Source organism: Hyla sarda, chromosome 9 (genome assembly GCF_029499605.1).
Source record: "Hyla sarda isolate aHylSar1 chromosome 9, aHylSar1.hap1, whole genome shotgun sequence".
Taxonomy (NCBI): domain Eukaryota; kingdom Metazoa; phylum Chordata; class Amphibia; order Anura; family Hylidae; genus Hyla; species Hyla sarda.
In genome coordinates, this window is record NC_079197.1 from 16,197,222 (window position 1) to 16,211,221 (window position 14,000).

At 51.1% G+C, this 14,000-nt stretch overlaps 1 protein-coding gene across 4 annotated transcripts in view; it reads left to right on the forward strand.

Annotated features, from left to right (window-relative positions):
• Nucleotides 1-14,000, forward strand: part of FPGS (folylpolyglutamate synthase) — a 66,336-nt gene that overhangs the window by 35,890 nt on the left and 16,446 nt on the right. For 3 of the 4 annotated variants that reach the window (XM_056540450.1, XM_056540451.1, XM_056540449.1), the window contains 4 exons: nucleotides 6,280-6,408; nucleotides 7,979-8,032; nucleotides 12,839-12,903; nucleotides 13,422-13,536. In XM_056540450.1, the coding sequence (XP_056396425.1) occupies nucleotides 6,280-6,408; nucleotides 7,979-8,032; nucleotides 12,839-12,903; nucleotides 13,422-13,536 (363 nt within the window). Of the gene's footprint in view, nucleotides 1-1,350; nucleotides 1,569-6,279; nucleotides 6,409-7,978; nucleotides 8,033-12,838; nucleotides 12,904-13,421; nucleotides 13,537-14,000 lie in introns of those variants that run through there. The other variant, XM_056540448.1, reaches the window with a different exon arrangement.

The window sequence follows — 14,000 nt, forward strand, 5'->3', positions numbered from 1 at the left end:
CGACTGTGTAGTAGTACAGTATGATGCACGGTTGTGTAGTAGTACAGTATGATGCACGGTTGTGTAGTAGTACAGTATGATGCACGGTTGTGTAGTAGTAGTACAGTATGATGCACGGTTGTGTAGTAGTACAGTATGATGCACGGCTGTGTAGTAGTACAGTATGATGCACGGTTGTGTAGTAGTACAGTATGATGCACGGCTGTGTAGTAGTACAATATGATGCACGGTTGTGTAGTAGTACAGTATGATGCACGGCTGTGTAGTAGTACAGTATGATGCACGGCTGTGTAGTAGTACAGTATGATGCACGGCTGTGTAGTAGTACAATATGATGCACGGTTGTGTAGTAGTACAGTATGATGCACGGCTGTGTAGTAGTACAGTATGATGCACGGTTGTGTAGTAGTACAGTATGATGCACGGTTGTGTAGTAGTACAGTATGATGCACGGTTGTGTAGTAGTAGAGTATGATGCACGGTTGTGTAGTAGTACAGTATGATGCACGGCTGTGTAGTAGTACAGTATGATGCACGGCTGTGTAGTAGTACAGTATGATGCACGGTTGTGTAGTAGTACAGTATGATGCACGGCTGTGTAGTAGTACAGTATGATGCACGGCTGTGTAGTAGTACAGTATGATGCACGGCTGTGTAGTAGTACAGTATGATGCACGGCTGTGTAGTAGTACAGTATGATGCACGGCTGTGTAGTAGTACAGTATGATGCACGGCTGTGTAGTAGTACAGTATGATGCACGGTTGTGTAGTAGTACAGTATGATGCACGGTTGTGTAGTAGTACAGTATGATGCACGGCTGTGTAGTAGTACAGTATGATGCACGGTTGTGTAGTAGTACAGTGATGCACGGTTGTGTAGTAGTAGTACAGTATGATGCACGGCTGTGTAGTAGTACAGTATGATGCACGGCTGTGTAGTAGTACAGTATGATGCACGGTTGTGTAGTAGTACAGTATGATGCACGGTTGTGTAGTAGTAGTACAGTATGATGCACGGCTGTGTAGTAGTACAGTATGATGCACGGCTGTGTAGTAGTACAGTATGATGCACGGCTGTGTAGTAGTACAGTATGATGCACGGCTGTGTAGTAGTACAGTATGATGCACGGCTGTGTAGTAGTACAGTATGATGCACGGTTGTGTAGTAGTACAGTATGATGCACGGTTGTGTAGTAGTACAGTATGATGCACGGTTGTGTAGTAGTACAGTATGATGCACGGCTGTGTAGTAGTACAGTACGGACAGGTTGCAGACAGCTGCAGCTTAGTAAAGCGCCAAAGCGCGGGAGGGGCGGGGTCTGGTGACGTCACGCACACTCCTTACGTAACTTATAAAATTCCTGCTGCCACACTCAACATGGCGGCGGCGGCGGGGTGTCAATCTTCGGGTTACCGCGGGGTCAGGGGGTGTGTCTGGAGCCCCCAGCATGGCTCCACGGTACCGGGCACTACACGCGGTGCTGAAGCTGCTGCCCTATCCCGGTGCCCGGTCACAGTCCCGAGGTCTGAGCACTCAGGCCGCCCCGGCTGTCAGGATGGAGTATCAGGTACCCGGCGTGTGGGGAGGGGGAGACGGATTACATCATCCGGACACATGGGGCCCCTTCACATCACCACGTAGAGACCGCGGCGGGGACTACGAGCCCCAGCATGCCCTGCATACCCACCATGTCTGTTACAATGTGTCCCTGACAGCTGTGGTCACGTGGTGCTGCTCGCCATAGGGCTCCGATTCATTCATGGGCGCCAAAGTGCCAGCAAGTTGGAGCTAAAGTCACGTGACTGCGCAAAACTTGGACTCATGTTCTGATCTTTGTTTCCCAATCAGGGTGCCTCCAGCTGTTGCAAAACTACAACTCCCAGCATGCCCGGAAAGCCAATGGCTGTCCGGGCATGCTGGGAGTTGTAGTTTTGCAACAGCTGGAGACACACGAATTGGGAAACACTGACCTAACTTTTAAATGCCCTAAAACTTCTTAAGTGTGTGTGGGGGGGGGGCAGCAGTGTCCCAGGGCTTTACCATGGCAACTAACAATTTGGTGGTGGGGCCTTTCCAATAGGAGTTGTCAGTCTTTTAAAAGAACAAACTGTTTTACTTATCTTCGCCTTCATCCCCCCCCCCCTGATCCCCCATTTTGCCTCTGGTTGGTGCTGCGGTCATGTGACACTGTGCTGACTGAAGGCAGAGCGGGATCAGCGTGGGAACAGAGGTAAGTAAAATTAGTTTGTTTTTAAAAAGATGTAGGGGCATTAATCACTGTGACACAGGAGATGAAGGGACATTAATGACTGTGACACAGGAGATGAAGGGACATTAATGACTGTGACACAGGAGATGAAGGGACATTAATGACTGTGACACAGGAGATGAGGGGACACTAATGACTGTGACACAGGAGATGAGGGGACACTAATGACTGTGACACGGGAGATGAGGGGACACTAATGACTGTGACACGGGAGATGAGGGGACACTAATGACTGTGACACGGGAGATGAGGGGGACATTAATGACTTTGACACGGGAGATGAGGGGGACATTAATGACTGTGACACGGGAGATGAGGGGGACATTAATGACTGTGACACGGGAGATGAGGGGGACATTAATGACTGTGACACGGGAGATGAGGGGGACATTAATGACTGTGACACGGGACATGAGGGGGACACTAATGACTGTGACACGGGACATGAGGGGGACACGGGACATGGGGGGACACTAATGACTGGGACACGGGGGGGACACTAATGACTGGGACACGGGGGGGACACTAATGACTGGGACACGGGGGGGACACTAATGACTGGGACACGGGGGGGACACTAATGACTGGGACACGGGGGGGACACTAATGACTGGGACACGGGGGGGACACTAATGACTGGGACACGGGGGGGACACTAATGACTGGGACACGGGGGGGACACTAATGACTGGGACACGGGGGGGACACTAATGACTGGGACACGGGGGGGACACTAATGACTGGGACACGGGGGGGACACTAATGACTGGGACACGGGGGGGACACTAATGACTGGGACACGGGGGGGACACTAATGACTGGGACACGAATGACTGGGACACGGGGGGGACACTAATGACTGGGACACGGGGGGGACACTAATGACTGGGACACGGGGGGGGGGGGGACACTAATGACTGGGACACGGGGGGGGGGGACACTAATGACTGGGACACGGGGGGGGGGACACTATTGACTGGGACACGGGGGGGGGGACACTATTGACTGGGACACGGGGGGGGGACACTATTGACGGGGACACGGGACCGATGAGGGGGACACTATTGACGGGGACACGGGACCGATGAGGGGGACACTATTGACGGGGACACGGGACCGATGAGGGGGACAGTAATGACGGGGACACGGGACCGATGAGGGGGACAGTAATGACGGGGACACGGGACCGATGAGGGGGACAGTAATGACGGGGACACGGGACCGATGAGGGGGACAGTAATGACGGGGACACGGGACCGATGAGGGGGACAGTAATGACGGGGACACGGGACCGATGAGGGGGACAGTAATGACGGGGACACGGGACCGATGAGGGGGACAGTAATGACGGGGACACGGGACCGATGAGGGGGACAGTAATGACGGGGACACTAATGACTGTGACACGGGAGATGAGGGGACACTAATGACTGTGACACAGGGGAGATGAGGGGACACTAATGACTGTGACACAGGGGAGATGAGGGGACACTAATGACTGTGACACAGGGGAGATGAGGGGACACTAATGACTGTGACACAGGGGAGATGAGGGGACACTAATGACTGTGACACAGGGGAGATGAGGGGACACTAATGACTGTGACACAGGGGAGATGAGGGGACACTAATGACTGTGACACAGGAGAGATGAGGGGACACTAATGACTGTGACACAGGAGAGATGAGGGGACACTAATGACTGTGACACAGGAGAGATGAGGGGACACTAATGACTGTGACACAGGAGAGATGAGGGGACACTAATGACTGACACAGGGAGAGATGAGGGGACACTAATGACTGTGACACAGGGAGAGATGAGGGGACACTAATGACTGTGACACAGGGAGAGATGAGGGGACACTAATGACTGTGACACAGGGAGAGATGAGGGGACACTAATGACTGTGACACAGGGAGAGATGAGGGGACACTAATGACTGTGACACAGGGAGAGATGAGGGGACACTAATGACTGTGACACAGGGAGAGATGAGGGGACACTAATGACTGTGACACAGGGAGAGATGAGGGGACACTAATGACTGTGACACAGGGAGAGATGAGGGGACACTAATGACTGTGAGACAGGAGAGATGAGGGGACACTAATGACTGTGACACAGGAGAGATGAGGGGACACTAATGACTGTGACACAGGAGAGATGAGGGGACACTAATGACTGTGACACAGGAGAGATGAGGGGACACTAATGACTGTGACACAGGAGAGATGAGGGGACACTAATGACTGACACAGGGAGAGATGAGGGGACACTAATGACTGTGACACAGGAGAGATGAGGGGACACTAATGACTGTGACACAGGAGAGATGAGGGGACACTAATGACTGTGACACAGGGAGAGATGAGGGGACACTAATGACTGTGACACAGGGAGAGATGAGGGGACACTAATGACTGTGACACAGGGAGAGATGAGGGGACAGTAATGACTGTGACACAGGGAGAGATGAGGGGACACTAATGACTGTGACACAGGGAGAGATGAGGGGACACTAATGACTGTGACACAGGGAGAGATGAGGGGACACTAATGACTGTGACACAGGGAGAGATGAGGGGACACTAATGACTGTGACACAAGGAGAGATGAGGGGACAGTAATGACTGTGACACAGGAGAGATGAGGGGACACTAATGACTGTGACACAAGGAGAGATGAGGGGACACTAATGACTGATCATATGACGTGCGGTGTCCTGGTTCCCAAATTCATAACAGATTTGTCCGCCCCTGCCCCAAGTACAATACCAAGTGTCCTGTGGACGGGTGTAAAGCTGCTACCAGACACCTCCACAATCTTATAGAAAGTCTCCCCAGACGAGTGGGAGCTGCGAAGGGAGGACAACTCCATATTAATGTCTATGGATATAGTTTAGGGCGTCCTAAAAGCTCCTGTAGGTGTAATGTGGGGGCGCAATACTTCTGTCTAGATCAGTGTTTCCCAACCAGGGTGCCTCCAGCTGTTGCAAAACTGCAACTCCCAGCATGCCCGGACAGCCAACGGTTGTCCGGGCATGCTGGGAGTTGTAGTTTTGCAACAGCTGGAGGCACCCTGGTTGGGAAACACTGGTCTGTATAGTGAATAGATGTATCCACCCAGTATACGGTTTATTTGCCTTCACTATCTCACCATTACAGTGTAACTACAGTTCTGGGAGTTCTTGGTAACTGATCCACAGGGAGGGTCCCGGGTGACGTCCGCACCTCCAGCTGGTGTAGTATTAACTATTGCTTGTCCTGCAGATAATGTGAGGTCCTATAATCCGCACCTTTCCCTCTCCCCCTCCTGGCAGACAATACCTCTCAGCCTCCGTCCCTGTATATATCAGGAGGACGGGCGCAGCGTGTGGCATTACTGCATTCTCCGGGTGAGGAAGTTGCGCTTTTCTAGCTAAGGCTTGGTTCACACTACGTTTTGTCCCATTTTTGCGCCGTATGCGCTTTTACAACCGGACCTAAAACTGTGGTCAACCACGGTTTTAGGTCCGGTTGTAAAAGCGCATACGGCGCAAAAATGAGCCGACCGGACCGAACATTTCACTCCGGTCGGCTCATTGAAATTAATGGCATACGGGAGCGCATACGGTCACATACGGGAGCGCGAGCTTTTAGCTCCCCCCTGCCGTATGCGCTCCCGTATGGGACAAAACGTAGTGTGAACCCAGCCTAAGCCTGTGGTTTAGTGGACCTGCATATTTTAGGAGGCGACCAACTTCACACCAAAAGGTGCCCCCTGGGTATAAAGTGCATTGATAGTTGGATCATTCTTTATAAACACCTCTCCCTGGGATCTTACAGCAGTGTTTCCCAACCAGGGTGCCTCCAGCAGTTGCAGAACTACAACTGCCAGCATGCCTGGACAGCCGTTGGTGTGTGTGTGTGTGTGTGTGTGTGTGTGTATATATATAATATATTCGCATACATACATAGAATAGATTTACAAGGCGCCTATTACTGATCATGATGTTTGTGCGTTCAGGACGCCATACGAACCCTCAACACCCTGCAGACCAACGCCAGCTACCTGGATCAGGTGAAGAGACAACGCAGCGATCCTCGGGAACAGCTCGCCGCTATGAAAAGCTTCCTGGAGAGGAGCGGTCTGCGGGTAAGTGACACACACACATTTTGCAAACAGTCTTAATTTATAATTTATTTATTTATATAGCACCTACAGATTCCGTAGCGCAGTCTTAACCTAAAGTATCACTGTCATTTAAAAAACACTTGACATCTTGAGAGGCATCAAAATTTTAGATGGCAGCAGCAGCGCTCTTCACCCCACGGTCTGCCGCTCCTTCTGACTCCACCACTCCATAGGCTAATACATTACAATCCTGAGTTGGATTTGATTGACAGCTCACACTGCCGTATACTTTACTGACAGTAATGATTGCAGCGGGTGTCAGGGGGGAACACCCTCCAGTTGTTTCAAAACTACAACTCCCAGCATGCCCTGACAGCCTTCGGCTGTCCGGGCATGCTGGGAGTTGTAGTTTTGCAACAGATGGAGGCACACTGTTGAGATGGGGAATAAGCAACTAACCCCCACGGTCAGCCACTTATCACCTATTCCACTGTTTCCCAACCAGTGTGCCTCCAGCTGTTGCAAAGCTACAACTCTCAGCATGCCCGGACAGTCTTTGGGAGGAGTACCCCTTATAAGATCTCTTGCCTTTTTGTGTGTACAACTTCTCTGCTTAAAGGGGTACTCCAGTGGAAAACAGACTTGTAAATTACTTCTATTTCAAAAATCTTAACGCTTCCAGTACTTATCAGCTGCTGTATGCTGCAGAGAAAGTTTTGTAGTTCTTCCCAGTCTGATCACAGTGCTCTCTGCTGACACCTCTGTTCATGTTAGGAACTGTCCAGAGCAGGAGAGGTTTGCTATGGGGATTTGTTCCTGCTCTGGATAGTTCCTGACACGGACAGAGGTGTCAGCAGAGAACACTGTGGTCAGACTGGAAAGAACTACACAACTTCTTCTGGAGCATACAACAGCTGATAAGTACTGGAAGGATTAAGATTTTTTTAAACAAATCATTTACAAATATATTTAACTTTTTGTCCTAAATAAATAAATAAAGTTTTCCACCGGAGTACCCCTTTAACCCTTTCTTGACCCATGACATACATGTACGTCATGGGTCGGCTCCCATTCTATAACGCGGGGCCACGGCCGGGCCCGGCACCTAGCAATGGCCGGGACCCGTGGCTAATAGTGTGCGGCTAAAGGGTTATTAACCCTTTAGACGCAGCGTTCAAAGTTGATCGCCACGTCTAAAGTGAATGTTAATAAGTGCCGGTTAGCTCAGGGGGCTGTTCGGGACCGCCGCAATGAAATCACGGTGTCCCAAACAGCTGTAGGACACGAGGAGGATCCCCTACCTGCCTCCTCGCTGTCCGATCGCCAAATGACTGCTCAGTGCCTGAGATCCAGGCATGAGCAGTCAAGCGGCAGAATCGTTGATCAATGGTTTCCTATGAGAAACCATTGATCAATGTAAAAAAATTTAGGTGCAATATTGAGAGTTATGGTTTTTTGAAGGTAAGGAGGAAAAAACGAAAGTGGAAAAACCCAGGGTCATGAAGGGGTTGACTTCATGTCCACCTAATAACAAGCTTTACGTTAACCCTGAAGCTGCCTTTATTGTTCTTGACGATTTCTGTGTCTACAGGTTGAGGATCTGGATCAGCTTAACATAATTCACGTGACTGGAACCAAGGGGAAGGTGAGTGATGGGCGAAGATGTTCAGGTTATAGGTTACTTTTGTCGGCTATTACACGTCCTTTTCTCCTATTTCATCGCAATTTCCAGCTCACACTGTTGTTCTCTTAGTGTCCTCCACCCAGCTTTCCTGGCTTAGTGACCTCCACCCAGCTTTCCTGGCTTAGTGACCTCCACCCAGCTTTCCTGGCTTAGTGACCTCCACCCAGCTTTCCTGGCTTAGTGACCTCCACCCAGCTTTCCTGGCTTAGTGACCTCCACCCAGCTTTCCTGGCTTAGTGACCTCCACCCAGCTTTCCTGGCTTAGTGACCTCCACCCAGCTTTCCTGGCTTAGTGACCTCCACCCAGCTTTCCTGGCTTAGTGACCTCCACCCAGCTTTCCTGGCTTAGTGACCTCCACCCAGCTTTCCTGGCTTAGTGACCTCCACCCAGCTTTCCTGGCTTAGTGACCTCCACCCAGCTTTCCTGGCTTAGTGACCTCCACCCAGCTTTCCTGGCTTAGTGACCTCCACCCAGCTTTCCTGGCTTAGTGACCTCCACCCAGCTTTCCTGGCTTAGTGACCTCCACCCAGCTTTCCTGGCTTAGTGACCTCCACCCAGCTTTCCTGGCTTAGTGACCTCCACCCAGCTTTCCTGGCTTAGTGACCTCCACCCAGCTTTCCTGGCTTAGTGACCTCCACCCAGCTTTCCTGGCTTAGTGACCTCCACCCAGCTTTCCTGGCTTAGTGACCTCCACCCAGCTTTCCTGGCTTAGTGACCTCCACCCAGCTTTCCTGGCTTAGTGACCTCCACCCAGCTTTCCTGGCTTAGTGACCTCCACCCAGCTTTCCTGGCTTAGTGACCTCCACCCAGCTTTCCTGGCTTAGTGACCTCCACCCAGCTTTCCTGGCTTAGTGACCTCCACCCAGCTTTCCTGGCTTAGTGACCTCCACCCAGCTTTCCTGGCTTAGTGACCTCCACCCAGCTTTCCTGGCTTAGTGACCTCCACCCAGCTTTCCTGGCTTAGTGACCTCCACCCAGCTTTCCTGGCTTAGTGACCTCCACCCAGCTTTCCTGGCTTAGTGACCTCCACCCAGCTTTCCTGGCTTGGTGACCTCCACCCAGCTTTCCTGGCTTGGTGACCTCCACCCAGCTTTCCTGGCTTGGTGACCTCCACCCAGCTTTCCTGGCTTGGTGACCTCCACCCAGCTTTCCTGGCTTGGTGACCTCCACCCAGCTTTCCTGGCTTGGTGACCTCCACCCAGCTTTCCTGGCTTGGTGACCTCCACCCAGCTTTCCTGGCTTGGTGACCTCCACCCAGCTTTCCTGGCTTGGTGACCTCCACCCAGCTTTCCTGGCTTGGTGACCTCCACCCAGCTTTCCTGGCTTGGTGACCTCCACCCAGCTTTCCTGGCTTGGTGACCTCCACCCAGCTTTCCTGGCTTGGTGACCTCCACCCAGCTTTCCTGGCTTGGTGACCTCCACCCAGCTTTCCTGGCTTGGTGACCTCCACCCAGCTTTCCTGGCTTGGTGACCTCCACCCAGCTTTCCTGGCTTGGTGACCTCCACCCAGCTTTCCTGGCTTGGTGACCTCCACCCAGCTTTCCTGGCTTGGTGACCTCCACCCAGCTTTCCTGGCTTGGTGACCTCCACCCAGCTTTCCTGGCTTGGTGACCTCCACCCAGCTTTCCTGGCTTGGTGACCTCCACCCAGCTTTCCTGGCTTGGTGACCTCCACCCAGCTTTCCTGGCTTGGTGACCTCCACCCAGCTTTCCTGGCTTGGTGACCTCCACCCAGCTTTCCTGGCTTGGTGACCTCCACCCAGCTTTCCTGGCTTGGTGACCTCCACCCAGCTTTCCTGGCTTGGTGACCTCCACCCAGCTTTCCTGGCTTGGTGACCTCCACCCAGCTTTCCTGGCTTGGTGACCTCCACCCAGCTTTCCTGGCTTGGTGACCTCCACCCAGCTTTCCTGGCTTGGTGACCTCCACCCAGCTTTCCTGGCTTGGTGACCTCCACCCAGCTTTCCTGGCTTGGTGACCTCCACCCAGCTTTCCTGGCTTGGTGACCTCCACCCAGCTTTCCTGGCTTGGTGACCTCCACCCAGCTTTCCTGGCTTGGTGACCTCCACCCAGCTTTCCTGGCTTGGTGACCTCCACCCAGCTTTCCTGGCTTGGTGACCTCCACCCAGCTTTCCTGGCTTGGTGACCTCCACCCAGCTTTCCTGGCTTGGTGACCTCCACCCAGCTTTCCTGGCTTGGTGACCTCCACCCAGCTTTCCTGGCTTGGTGACCTCCACCCAGCTTTCCTGGCTTGGTGACCTCCACCCAGCTTTCCTGGCTTGGTGACCTCCACCCAGCTTTCCTGGCTTGGTGACCTCCACCCAGCTTTCCTGGCTTGGTGACCTCCACCCAGCTTTCCTGGCTTGGTGACCTCCACCCAGCTTTCCTGGCTTGGTGACCTCCACCCAGCTTTCCTGGCTTGGTGACCTCCACCCAGCTTTCCTGGCTTAGTGACCTCCACCCAACTTTCCTGGCTCATATCTTATTCCTGAAATGGTGTATCTAGGCTTCGTGGACTCTATTATAGTGTTCAAGATAGTAATGTTTTTACATATAATAGTGTGCCCCCTACTGCCCAACTTTTATAAGTGCTGCCAATTATTATTTCCGCAGTAAATCTACATTGAAATGTGTGGATTTGGGGCTTATTTGTCACTCCAGTGTCATTTGGATAGACATATATTTTTTATTGCAACCCCTCCCACGTTTCAGCTCCCAGGCATCTGTCTCAGCCCAGCTCTGCCTCCCTACTAGACTATGATGGAAAAGTTGGTTAGATCCCTCTGCCTCTTTTAGGACCATTAAATAAGGGCTGGTGAACAACTTAAATGCCGCCCATGTCACCTGACTGGTATCAGCCGCCATCTTCACCACATCCCTATAGCTCTGTAGGTAAAAATTTGCATCAGTTTTGTCTCATGTGAACTCTCCCTATAAAAGCCCCAGGCTCGGTACAATTATTAGTCAGGTGGTGTATTGTCAGGCTGGGTACACATCACGAGTTTGACATCGAACTAGTTAAAGGGGTACTCTGCTGCTCAGCGTTTGGAACAAACTGTTCCGAACGCTGGAGCCGGTGTCGGGAACTCGTGACGCTATAACCCCGCCCCATCATTACTTCATGGCCCGACCCCTCAATGCAAGTTTATGGGAGGGGGGCGTGACGGCTGTCACGCCCCCCTCCCATAAACTTGCATTGAGGGGGTGGGGCATGACATCATGATGGGGCGGGGTTATGACGTCACTAGCTCCCGGCTCCAGCGTTCGGAACAGTTTGTTCCGAACGCTGAGCAGCGGAGTACCCCTTTAAAGGGGTATTCTAGGATTTATTTATTTTTTTTCTTCAGCCTTTGAGCCCATGATGCCAATTTATAATACAGTATAATTTGCGTCTATTACCGCCGTTCACCACTTTGTCCCATTTTCATGCACAGGACCCTCACCCGAAAGTGCTGTAGTGCAAGTCTTCTTATAATACTGTTGTCTCTGACCTTTCCCAGCATTCCATGCGGCCAGGGACAATGTTACAAGTCACATGGTCTCCAGGGGGGGTGTGGCTATGCTCCACTGGGGGGATAGTATTACTTCTGTAAATCCCTTCCACCCACTGCAGTAGAGCCACGCCCCCTGGAGACTGTGACTTGTGATGTATTGTCTCTGGCCGCACGGAATCCTGGGAAAGGTCAGAGATAACAGTAAAATAAGACGACTTGCCCTATCTTCCGGGAGTGGGTCCTGTGCATGAAAACGGGACAAAGCGCCACCCGGAGGTAATAGAAGTATATTACACATTACACATTTATTATAACTTGGCATCATGGGCTTAAAGGCTGAAGAAATAAATATCCCAGAATACCCCTGATCTTATATCCTCATATCTGATTTTCATAACATAAATATCTATGTAAATCGTTTACCTGCACGCGGTAGCTTAGAATTTCTCTAGTATGATTAAAAAAAAAGTTATTTTTAGGGTAGGGTCACACGTAACGGATCCGCAGCGTATTTTAGGCTGTGGATCTGCTGGTAACCTGACCTTTATTGTGCCTCCAGCTGTTGCCAAACCCACCTGCCCCCTGGCCTGCTCACAGCGGCAATCCGCCGCTCCAAGCAGCCAGACTGGGGGCCTGCGGGTCGCCGAGTGCACTCAGTTATCACGGCTGCTCCACAATGTCTGAGTACACATCACATGTACAGTGCACTCGGCGACACCACGATGTCTGAGTGCGCTCGGCGACTCGCAGGCCCCCCAGTGTGACTGCTCAGAGCGGTGGATTGCCGCTGCGAGCCGGCCAGGGGGCGGGTGGGTTTGGCGACAGCTGGATGCACACTGTGGGTCGGGTCGCCAGCGTATCCGTTACGTGTGACCCTACCCTAATAGTATTTTATTTGCACAAAATATACAAACAAATAATAAATTATTTAAAAATAATAATAAATTGGACATTGGGAGGGGGGGGGGGGGGAGGGTGAAAAGAATGGTACCGTCCAATTTCGAAATACAATTGTTTGTTGTTTTTTTTATTTTTTATTTTTTTATTCAATTGTATCTCAAAGTGGGATTGTAGTATTTTTTTGTATTTATTTATTTTTTAGTTCATAGAATTTTTGCTTTTTGCCTTCCGTTTTCCCACCTCACTGTCGTATGTCAAAATTGTGATGTGAACCAACTTCCGTTTTTGTCCTACTCTGCGGAGCTGATTTTCTGATCTCTTTACCTACACAAATAGCTGTTTTTTGTACATCTTTTAAGTTTTAATCTTTTTCAGGGGTCCACTTGTGCCTTTACTGAGCAAATTCTAAGAAACTGTGGCCTGAAGACTGGATTCTACAGGTATTGTGTGTGTTGTTGTTGAAGGAACGCGCCACAAAAGTGATGCGATGTGTTATACCTAGTGCAGGGCCTGAAGGGGGCAGAGCCTGACACGCCATGTCCTCCCCAAACCTTGCATTACACCAGGGTGCCTCCAGCTGTTGCAAAACTACAACTCCCAGCATGCCCGGACAGCCAACGGCTGTCCGGGCATGCTGGAAGTTGTAGTTTTGCAACAGCTGGAGGCACCCTGGGTGGGAAACTCTGCACTAGACATAATGCAGTATCATTTTTTTTTTTTTTTTAACCTCTTATAACCTGTTTCCTCATGTAACCTGTGTATGCTGGAAGTTGTAGTTTTGCAACAGCTGGAGGCACCCTGGGTGGGAAACGCTGCACTAGACATAATGCAGTATAATTTTTTTTTTTTTTAACCTCCTATAACCTGTTTCCTCATGTAACCTGTGTAACTTTGGGCATCTGATGCCAGTTCTTCCAGTTCAGTCTGGTAACCTTATCACTCTCTGGCTTCCACCCAGCTCGCCACACTTGGTGCAGGTGAGGGAGAGGATTCGCATCAATGGGCAGCCAATCAGCAAGGAGCTATTCAGCAAATACTTCTGGCAAGTGTACAACCGCTTGGAGGAAACGAAGGTCAGTCGCTGACTGTGGCAGGGTTTGGATTATTAAACCTGTCATATAACAGATAAAAAAGAAAATATATATGTTATTAGGTCATGTAGATGCTTTGTGTCTTTTTTTATGTGTCTAGTTTCTGTATTTGGCTCACAAATCCCTCATCTGCTGCTCACCTATTCTGACATCCACTGCTCAGGAAGGGGCGTGTCCGAGGCAAGCACTGAGCCCGCCCTCACTCACAATGCCTTCATTTCCTCCCTGAGTCTGCTGTGCTGGGTCTCTTCATCCAAACACTGCAGGCTGCTCTGTAACCCCTTCCTCTCTGTATTCATGCTGCAGTCTGATAGGACAGGAGTGAGCACAGAGGAGTGCTAGTCCCGCCCTCACTTGTTAGACTTTGTCACTGCCTGTGCTTCATCAGGGACAAAGAAAATGCTGCAGCTGGACAGGATTATGTTCTGGATGGTATGGGGGCTCCA